Source organism: Lolium rigidum, chromosome 7 (genome assembly GCF_022539505.1).
Source record: "Lolium rigidum isolate FL_2022 chromosome 7, APGP_CSIRO_Lrig_0.1, whole genome shotgun sequence".
Lineage (NCBI taxonomy): Eukaryota > Viridiplantae > Streptophyta > Magnoliopsida > Poales > Poaceae > Lolium > Lolium rigidum.
Window position 1 is genome coordinate 135833135 of NC_061514.1, and position 9824 is coordinate 135842958.

General features: G+C 48.3%; 2 protein-coding genes across 2 annotated transcripts; one reads left to right on the forward strand and one right to left on the reverse strand.

The window, feature by feature from the left end:
• Positions 1–1612: 1612 nt before the first annotated feature.
• Positions 1613–3884, forward strand: LOC124673993 (40S ribosomal protein S10-1). The gene is made up of 5 exons (XM_047210036.1): positions 1613–1693; positions 1784–1832; positions 2268–2550; positions 3065–3200; positions 3615–3884. Exons 1-5 carry the CDS (start codon positions 1691–1693, stop codon positions 3708–3710), a joined length of 567 nt encoding a protein of 188 aa, XP_047065992.1. The 5' UTR covers positions 1613–1690; the 3' UTR covers positions 3711–3884.
• Positions 3885–5891: 2007 nt separating this feature from the next.
• On the reverse strand, positions 5892–9336 carry LOC124672040 (PI-PLC X domain-containing protein At5g67130-like). Its single transcript, XM_047208335.1, has 7 exons — positions 9223–9336; positions 8871–9131; positions 7057–7155; positions 6662–6965; positions 6358–6581; positions 6169–6255; positions 5892–6047 (listed from the first exon to the last, which is right to left on the reverse strand). Exons 1-7 carry the CDS (start codon positions 9334–9336, stop codon positions 5892–5894), a joined length of 1245 nt encoding a protein of 414 aa, XP_047064291.1.
• Between the last annotated feature and the right edge of the window lie 488 nt (positions 9337–9824).

The following is a 9824-nucleotide window of genomic DNA, read 5'->3' on the forward strand; positions in this document are numbered from 1 at the left end:
TTAATCCCTTGTCAGGGGGAAACTCCTCGGACTCCCCGATCCCTACCGCCGGAGCGCCGCCGGAGCCGCTCACCGGGTCGACGGAGCCCTCGCGCGGGTGGCCGTCCCTGTCGAGGGTTTCCTATCGGGCGGAACCGGTCGGTTGGTCGATCGAGTGGAGGGTTAATTTCCTGTCGAGGCTTAGCGTCACTTGGGCTGCTAGAGGTGGGCCCTAATTTGTTAATTGGCCTTTTAGTCTTCCTAATTCATATTGATGTGTTCTCTGCAATGAATTGCATTGAAAACTGGTGTTTTGTGCAAAACAAAACCGAAGTTGTGGTTTTGTGTAACTTTAGCACCAACAAATGGTGTGAAGTGCTATTCCCTCCGAAATTTGCCATTCTCGTTTCAGTTCAGTGTAGAGGTTTGGGCAGACAACTGAAAATTGCATTCTCGCATCGCGCTCATGTTATTTTATTTTATTTTATTTTTATTTTTATCGAGCTTCAGTGTCTTACTTTTTCACATTGGCCACCATCACTTCCGCATGAGTATAGTCAACCTTGTGGGAAACACCAATTGTTAGGCCACGTTTGAGTAAAACAAAAAAGGTTAGGTGAAATCCACGAGCCATGCTTACTGTGAAGAATTAAGGATGTGTTTGGCTGAGGCGATTATTTCTGTTTCTGTTTGGTCAGAAGGATAAATGTTGTTGAGGTTAGCCAATTTTCTGTTTGGTTGGACGGATGAAAAATGGATAGACCGTTCTCGTAACTTTTTTGCCATGAGCTGGTGAGATTACGTATACATGCATTTTTAATTCTCATTGTACACAACATGCATAGTAGCATATTATCCACACATAAATATGTATACAACGGATAAAATGAACTCTGAAATCCGAATCTCATAACATCAAAAAGAGTGCAATTTCCCTCTCGCAATTCAACATTGGAGGAGGGCTACAACATCATAGATTACACAACCATGCATCCATGAACATCATGTTGTGTCTTATTGGTACTAGTAATAGTGATAACATTAAAATAAAAACACATGCAAAGCTTAGTGCTTGATTATCATTATTGTTAGTAGTGGAGCCAGGGCCCAACATGCCCGGGCGGCTACCGAAGCTACACTCATGAATCCCTTATTGTGGCTACACATGACACATTTGGAAGCTGGGATACTCATCTCCACACATCTAAACAATACATGCTTTATATCGGTGAAAATATCCATGTATCAAAAAACATAACAATTTTTTTTTAAAATAAAAATACAAAAATACCAAAACAGAGAAAAATTCTAAATTGTAAAACATAAAAAAGAATACAAAAGAAAAAATAAAAAATAAAAACGCCACGCATACGGGCCGGCCCACAATAGTCCAAGTTTCAGGCGGCTCCCCCCGTTGAGCGTTAAATAGGGGTTTGCCTACCTAACAATATTCACACTCAAAACACATGCCCGACCGGAGCCCAATGAACTGGGCCTTTAGGAAGTCGCTCCTCTTGACATTTCTGCCCCTCCCTACCGCGCTCTCGCTCGCTCTGCGCTGCCGCCGTCCAACCCTACACCACAGCGACTATATAAAAGCTTACCCGTCAGATTCTCTAGGGCTCTTCCTTTCTCTCCCTCCCGCCGCCGCCTCCGCCCCCGCCCCCTCGTCGGCGCACTTGGAGCTCGTCCCACCCGCGGCCTGCCCAGCATGGTAAGCGAGCATCCGAGGCCGGAACCCGCCGTTCCTTCGAGTTCTTGCCTCCAATGACGCCGTGCTAATCTCGCTTGTTGTTTCCCACAGATCATCTCCAAGAAGAACCGCAATGAGATCTGCAAGTACCTCTTCCAAGGTCAGTAATTCTCGACTCCCCTCGCCTCGAACGATCGTAGCTCCTAATATAGTATAGGCGCGACCGAGAGTGAGTACGGTGGATCTGATAAGCCCACAGAGGAAAACACTAGGTTTCGTGCTAGTCGATGCTCGAAGGAGAGCTGAAGTTTAGTTTATTTTTAGGATTTGGTTCCTTGGTTAAATTTTGCATGCTAGGAACTTGTGTAGGCTACCAGCTCTCATTTTTTTGTTAGATCATGACAAGCTCCCATAAGCTCGTATAAGGGGGTTTGGCTTCTGATATTTCACACAAATTATGCCCATCAGAACCAAATGAACCGTTTCACTCTCTGATTGGTCACAACTCTCACCATGGAATTTCGAGAATGAATTCATGTGACTGATTCTATTCGTGTAATCATTATCCTTGACGCATGCGTATGTGCTGTTGCAGAGGGGGTGCTGTACGCCAAGAAGGACTACAACCTGGCCAAGCACCCGCAGATTGACGTGCCCAACCTCCAGGTGATCAAGCTCATGCAGAGCTTCAAGTCCAAGGAGTACGTCAGGGAGACCTTCTCGTGGCAGCACTACTACTGGTACCTCACCAATGAGGGCATTGAGTTCCTGCGCACCTTCCTCAACCTGCCATCTGAGATCGTGCCCAACACGCTCAAGAAGTCTGCCAAGCCTCCTGGCCGCCCGTTCGGCTCTGGCCCACCTGGTGACCGCCCAAGGTATAGTTATTTCTGCTCCAGGCTCTTGTCATACGTGTCAGTGTGATGATTAATGTAGAGCTAACGTACCAATTTTAGTTTTAGTAATGAAATGCCTACTAAGTTGCGTATATGAAAGCTGCTAGATGTGTATTAAGAATGACTGAAGTTCTGTCATGTATCTTAGGTTACTCCTGTTGTGGTTTGACTTGCTTGTTTATGGTGTGGAGCCTTTGTCCTGTAGACATAGCTTTGCAACATTGTTAAAAGAAATGATTTAATGCCTTCTTTTTCTGCTATTTTATAGACGTAATATATATTGGACGTTGGTTAGATATTTTCTGTGCGGTTTTGCTTCATTTCGTCGTTTATTTGTTGGTCCTTTGGTTTTCTTATAAGTTGGAAAGCAAGATAATTATTTTTAGGATTTACAAATGCTATATTTGGTTAGCACTATGTTTATACTCTCGATTGCTTTTGTTGAGGCCAAGTCCAGCTCTATAGTTTTGCTTACATTTACTTGGATTTTTTACAGGGGTCCACCTCGCTTCGAGGGTGATAGGCCAAGGTTTGGTGACAGGGATGGCTACCGTGCTGGTCCTCGCGGCGCGCCTGGTGACTTTGCTGGTGAGAAAGGTGGAGCTCCAGCAGAGTTCCAGCCATCATTCAGGGTAATCAACTATGTCCTTGAAGTGCCTATGTCTTTTTTTGGTCGTACGATTTAGCATGGCAATTGACAAACATGAATACCTAAACATGCATGCAAATCAGAATTAGTACTGGCTGGTTTCTGTGTGCATCCTAGAATGTTGATACCATGAACTGTGAATGTCTCGCTGTATCCTTTTCTTTGTTACACTCATTAATTTAAAACTGTACACTAGTAAGATTTTGATTGTCAAGCTATATTTTCTTTCATGCTCAACAGTTATATTTATATTTTTGTATTTTGCATGATTTTCTTTGTGAAGTGTTGGCATTGTCCGGGTACCAGCTGATGAAATGCCATATACTGTATCAGAGTTGCAGCTATTTTCTGAACTGAATGGATGCTCATCAAAATTTTGCACTCTAAATTTTTTCAGAGCTCTGGTGGTGGGTTTGGCCGTGGCGGTGGTGCAGGCGGCTTTGGCCGTGGTGGCGGCTATGGCGGTGGCCCGACCTCTTCCTCAATGGAGTGAACTTCCCCAAGTTCGGATGTGATGTTTCCCTTCTCATGAGGCGTTTAATTTTGCGCATGATGGTTATATTATGTAGTAGTGATGTTTGCAAGATTGATCAGTGTTGTCTACACATGCTAAAATGTGCTACCTTGATTCACTCAGTATAATAGTTTTTGCAAACGTTGCCTTAAATGCTTCCCCCAAGTTGATCCTGCAGTTATCTTTTGTTTTGCCATGTCTTATGTTCTGGAAGGATCCCCATGTTCGTGTGTTGTCTGTCTCTTGCCAGAAAAGTAGTCTCGTGTCCAGTTTTGCTCCATTGTGGGCGTCATGGAATGTGCTGTACCTGTGTTGCAACGGTGTCGTCGAGCAATTATCAGGATTCTGCAGTTAACTGAATGAGGCCACACTCTTGCTTCGATAAATGCACTTCTGTTTGGATTTTGGACACCTATCAGCGAAGTAGCAATTGCACTGCTTTAGAGCATCTCTAGCCGCGTCCTCCAAACCGCGCCGAATTGAATGTTTGGGGGACGTGTTTTGTTCGTGCTGCGTTTGGGGGACGTCGCTCCCCAGCCGCGTCCCCCAAACGCCGCCCCCAAACATTTAAAATACTTTTTTTAACACATAACTATTTATCAAATGTAGCATATGAATAAAAATGTTTGCGAGGATTGTTTTCAAATTAAATTACAACAAACAAGTAAACAAATATAATAAATATGGCTAGATGCTACATCAAGGTGCCACGGTATTTCCTTTGATCCTCCACAAATGCTCAACGAGATCAGCTTGAAGTTGATCATGAACATTCATTGTCACGGATCTCTGCGTGCATAGCAAGAAAATCAAGCAAAATCTACGAGCAACTCATGATAAACCTCCGCAAGAGGGCCTTGACACTCATAGGGACCAACATGTGACCTAGCATGATTCTTGCGGTCATCCTCGATGATCATGTTGTGCATGATCACACAAGCTCGCATCACCTCCCACATTTGGTCGTGAGACCAGCTTAGAGCAGTGGCACGGACAATGGCAAATTGTGCTTGAAGCACACTAAATGCCCGTCCGACATCCTTCCTGCAAGCCTCCTGTCGTGTAGCAAAGTGGGAATTCTTCGGACTCGATGGATTCGAGATTGTTTTGACAAAAGTGGCCCATTTTGGATATATACCATCGGCTAGATAATAGCCTTTGGTATATTGGTGGCCATTGATCTCATAATTGCATGGTGGAGCATGCCCTTCCACTAGTCTCGTCGAACACCGGAGACCGCTCGCAACACGTTGATGTCATTGTGTGATCCCGCCATGCCAAAAAAGAATGCCAAATCCACATGTCATAATCTGCCACAGCTTCAAGCACCACACCGCAATATCCATGACGCCCTTTGTATATACCTTGCCAAGCAAACGGGCAGTTCGTCCATGCCCGGTGCATGCAATCGATGCTTCCAAGCATTCCGAGAAATCCTCCGGCGACATTTTGTGCCATGATCCTTACAGTCTCTTCCTCGGTTGGCCCTCTCAAGTAGTATTTGCCAAACTTTCCCACCACAGCTCGGCAAAACTTGTACATGCACTCAATGGCAGTAGACTCACTCATGCGAAGGTAGTCGTCATGTGTATCGGCAGGTGCTCCGTATGCAAGCATCCTCATGGCGGCGGTGCACTTCTGAATGGACGAGAACCCGAGAACGCCTGCAGCGTCGAGCTTGAGCTTGAAGTAGGGGTCGAACTCTCGAACGCCGTGGAAGATATTCATGAACAGCCCCTTGCTCATCCTGTACCGGCGCCGAAAATTGTCGGCATGTGTTGCGTCGTCGGCGAAGTAGTCGTTGTGCAGCATGGCATGCCCCTCCAGCCTCTGCCGGGGCTTCGACTTCCTTCTTCCCGGCCTTGATCCGGCGTCCCCGGTGCGTCCCCTGTGGGGCGGGGACGGGCTCGGGGCGCCGGACACCGTATCGGGGCGCGCCGGACAAAAATGGGCTTTGGGGGATGCGGCTGGAACGCATTTTCTGTCCGGCGCGCCCCAAATCCCTTTGGGGACGCTTTGGGGGACGCGACTGGAGATGCTCTTATATTTGCAGTGGGGGTCAGCTAATTTTCGTGATCTCAAGTCTGCTGCTAAGCAACTGATTTACAATCTCCAAACTGATCTATCTTTAGACGAAGCTTTCTACATTTCACTGCACTTCTACAAGCATAATAATAGCGCAATGACAGTGAACGGTAGCATGAGCAGCTGCCACTGCAACGTTGCTGGTGGCCGCCGCACAGCAGCGTCTGAGGTCGCGTTGAAGATGCCTTTAGGCGTGGCCCCGTGGTTGTGCGGCGAACATGTACCATTGCTCTGCATAGAACACACACATTGATTTCTGTCAGTGCAAAAACAACCTGCTTTGATGGAACACTTATTGAAACAGCAAAATTTGCTGTTAGCGTGGGAAAGAGCAGGCAGAATGCCACATTACATTGCAGGCAGCTATGCTTCCGCATCCACAGACCAGCCCGCCGTTGGCCTTGTCCGTGGCTTCCGCCGCGCCGCCTTTGTCGCTTCTCTGGGCAGGGTACATAGCATTAGCACCCAGCAAATCCTAGATATTCACTCTCAGCTTGCAATGCAACTGAAAACTTATCCAGCTCGAAAGAAAATACCAGACCTTGTAGAAATCAACGGCGATGAAGTTAGGCCATCTGTTCCCCGAGGCGGCGTGGCAGGTGTCTAGCATGCCCAGCAGCTGCTGGGAGTTGTCCTTGCACGCCTCCGGGAAGTTGGGGAGGTCCCTGAAGTAGTTCACCAGCACCAGCGACCTCGAGAGGTCGTTCATGGCGGCGGACTCGGCCCGGTTCGGGCAAACCCCGTTCACCATCCCTTTCGTCCCGTCTGCAGCACAAGAAACATTTCCACATTTGTCATGCCTCGCCTGTCATCGATCAGTGATGATTCGTGCGTTGCGTACGTACACTGGTTCTCGACGACGTAGCCCCACTCGTGGGGGAACCCCTCGGCGGCCTCCTTGCCGGACTTGGAGGTGAAGGCGAGGAGGCGGTGGTTGTCGCGGACCATGTCGCTGAGCAGCGGCCAGTCGCCGCCGTTCTTGGGCATGCGCCACGCCGGGAACAGGTACCGCGTCAGGCCGGAGGCGTTGAAGACGCGGGTGAGCCCCTTCGGCGACTCCACGTAGTCCTCGATGAAGATCGTGATCACCTCCGACGGGTTCCTTGCCAGGAACACCTCGATCTCGCGGAGCACGTTCACCGCCGGCGTCTGTCCGTCGCCCATCGGAACATATACGCAAAGGTAGCTGTTAGTGTGCGTGTTCGTCGATCATTGCAGGAGGTTGGGTTGGTGCGCTTACGAATGCGGTGAAGTTCTGGCAGGCGCCGCCGTAGGAGTGGCAGAGCCATATGTCGTTGCGGAAGTCGTACATGTCCAGCATCAGCCCTCTCACGCCGTTCTGCGACAAACGGCAAAGTCAGCCGACCCAGTTTGACAAAGTTGCAGCTTGTTTCAGCTTAATTGCTGAACCGAAACCCGAAGAATAAGAACCATGAAGTCGTGCTCAAGCAAGCATTACGTGTTTATGAGAACTCGTCCCACATTGAGTTGAAATTGTGAAATGCTGACACAATTCAACTTCTTGTGCTCAGTGGTGCACTGCTACGGCTGTGAGCATGAGCCGCGTAAACCAACATGTTTGTGTTTTAAAAGTCAACCTAGTGCAATCTTTATTTGAAATTAACATATATTTTACTTTTGATATACTCCCTCCGGTCTCTTTTAATTGACTCGGATTTAGTACAACTTTGTACTAAATTTGAGTCAATTAAAAAGGACCAGAGGAAGTACCTACAAACGGTCGAGGAAAATGTCCGCTTTGCAACCTTAATGGCTTCTAAGTATAGCGCGAGCTACGCCGATCACACAAATCACATCAAATGCACTTTGGTTCAATGTGTGAGGAAATTGCACATTCCACCCGTTTTTTCCGTTGCAAGTTTCAACGTTTTGCCATCAAATCAATCTAATCAAGGTTTTAGCTCAATTTGACAGCAAAACTGGACAGGTGGTCTCGGAATGTCAATGCTCGACGAAGATTTTAGAATGCTTAAGAATTCAGTGAAAAATAATTAGTCATGCAAAAATATGAAAATTTTCGTGGATGCACTCCAGGCTACAATAGCTCGGTATGATCATTTGCAAAAAATACCCATGACGCACTAAGGAAATCATAATAAAATAATTGTACCTCCAAACATTATGAAAAAATTGTGAGTACTCTACAAAGTGCAATGAGCCAACTTTTGAACATAAATTAACCGTGTAGCAGTTTGAATAAATACTCTTGGATGGACAGTTTTCGCACTTATTGTTTGTGAAGGATTTATGCTAGAAAATAGGTTTATTACACACACACATTATAATTAAAGCATTCATGAAAATAAAATGTTCAATGGTCAATTCTTTTAGCAAAATTTAATCAGCGAGTTGATTATTTATTTGCAAGAATAAACATTGATGTTTCATGTAAAATGGCGCGTTAATTTTTGGTTGACATATTTTTTTTTGTATCAGCGTTTGAACATTCCACTACAATTTTTGGCACCTGTAAGCTCTGCTATTAATTGGGCTAGATTAGATGACCAACTGATGCAAGCGCAGTATAGATTAGACCAAAATCTAGTGAAATTTGCAGAAAATACGTCCAACTAGTGGTTTGTGCTAGAAAAGAAGGATGAAAAACTGGTGGAACTTGCAATTTCCTCTTCAGTGCGCACCAAGTTTTGCTTGGTGATAATTTGGAGGAATCAGAGCAACGCATCGCGTCTGGTTGATTGGAGCGAGAGTGAAATGGACGTGTTACCCAAATCGGGGCAGACACCATACGTCTCATCCACAACTCTGAAACACAAGACGAGCAGTGTCCATCACGTGCGCCTGACATAGCGACATGTGTGCGGCGCCAACGCTTCAAGGACCGGCGTCTGGAGATGACGCTGCTCGTTCGACACGTGGATGAGACTCGCGACATCTGTTGCGTTCCCGGACACCTCACCGCACACTGACAGGCTACGGTGATTCTGTGGAGAGGTTGACGACGAGGTGGCGGTGGGTAAAACAGAATGGCGAAAATTAGCAGAGCGTGAGGTGGGGTTGAGTTGACTGACTTACGTTGAGCTGCTGGGTGACGGTGTCCTGCTGGTTCCACGCCGTGGCGATGGCGGTGCCGGTCTGGGAGCGGGCGCCGAGGCGGGCGAAGGAGTTGTGGGTGGTGAGCCACGAGTAGCGGTTGAAGGGCAGGTCCGCCGCCTTGCTCTGCGGGTCCACGGGGGTCACCCGGGTGCACCGCGGCCGCACGCCGCCGTCCGCCGCGCACGTCTCGCAGTGCAGCCCGGCGTCGCAGTTCCGACCCAGCGCGCACGTCTCGCCAACCTGCGCAGGCACGGTCACTGATCGCCGGCTGTCACGAGCGCACAATCCCCGCCGAGAACGCCACAAAATTCTCAATGGTTCACTAGCGTACCTTCCGAGCGGAGACGGCGGCGGGGAACGAGCACAGGAGCAGGGCTGCGGCGACGACGGCCAAGGCGAGAAGCGCCGGCGGCGCCGGCGGCGGCGACCTCTGCAACTTGGCCATCTTGTCCCGGCCGCTAGCCGCCTGCTCTCCTCTTCGGTTGGTGTTCGTCTTTGTGCTGCTTGCAAGGCCGGGAAGCTAGTGCTGGTGTACCTCTTATGTGACTTGCAAGCCCGGGTTGCGCCGCCGCTTCGCTTGCTTATCTGCGTGGTTTTCGCTCTGTTTCTCCGCGTTCCCGGTCTTGGTCGCCCGCTGCGGCGTTTGTCATTACGCATGCCCCGCGCCCCGCGTGTCAAGGGCAGGGCGATGGTAGCGGCCAGCGGGTTCGTCCCGTTGCGGTGGCCGTTACGGTGGTCCGGTGAATTCCAGACACAGACGACCGGGGTCCGTCCAGGCGTCCAGCCAAGGTTCAAGTTCAGCCGATTTTGAACTGTGACCTGTCATTCGTCCATAAAATGAATGGATTTGGCTACTGAATACTGATACGTAATGAGTTTACTTCTTCAAAATTATTGAAAGATGCCATACATGCATCCAAGGGGTCAATGAGC

Coding starts and splice junctions, on each gene's coding strand:
- LOC124673993 (XM_047210036.1), top strand. Junction 1,833..2,267: donor CTGCAAGTACCTCTTCCAAG/GTCAGTAATTCT, acceptor GTGCTGTTGCAG/AGGGGGTGCTGTACGCCAAG. Junction 3,201..3,614: donor AGTTCCAGCCATCATTCAGG/GTAATCAACTAT, acceptor AAATTTTTTCAG/AGCTCTGGTGGTGGGTTTGG.
- LOC124672040 (XM_047208335.1), bottom strand. CDS start 9,336: ATGGCCAAGTTGCAGAGGTCGCCGCCGCCGGCGCCGCCGGCGCTTCTC. Junction 6,256..6,357: donor TCGCCGTTGATTTCTACAAG/GTCTGGTATTTT, acceptor TACCCTGCCCAG/AGAAGCGACAAAGGCGGCGC. Junction 6,048..6,168: donor GAAGCATAGCTGCCTGCAAT/GTAATGTGGCAT, acceptor TGTTCTATGCAG/AGCAATGGTACATGTTCGCC.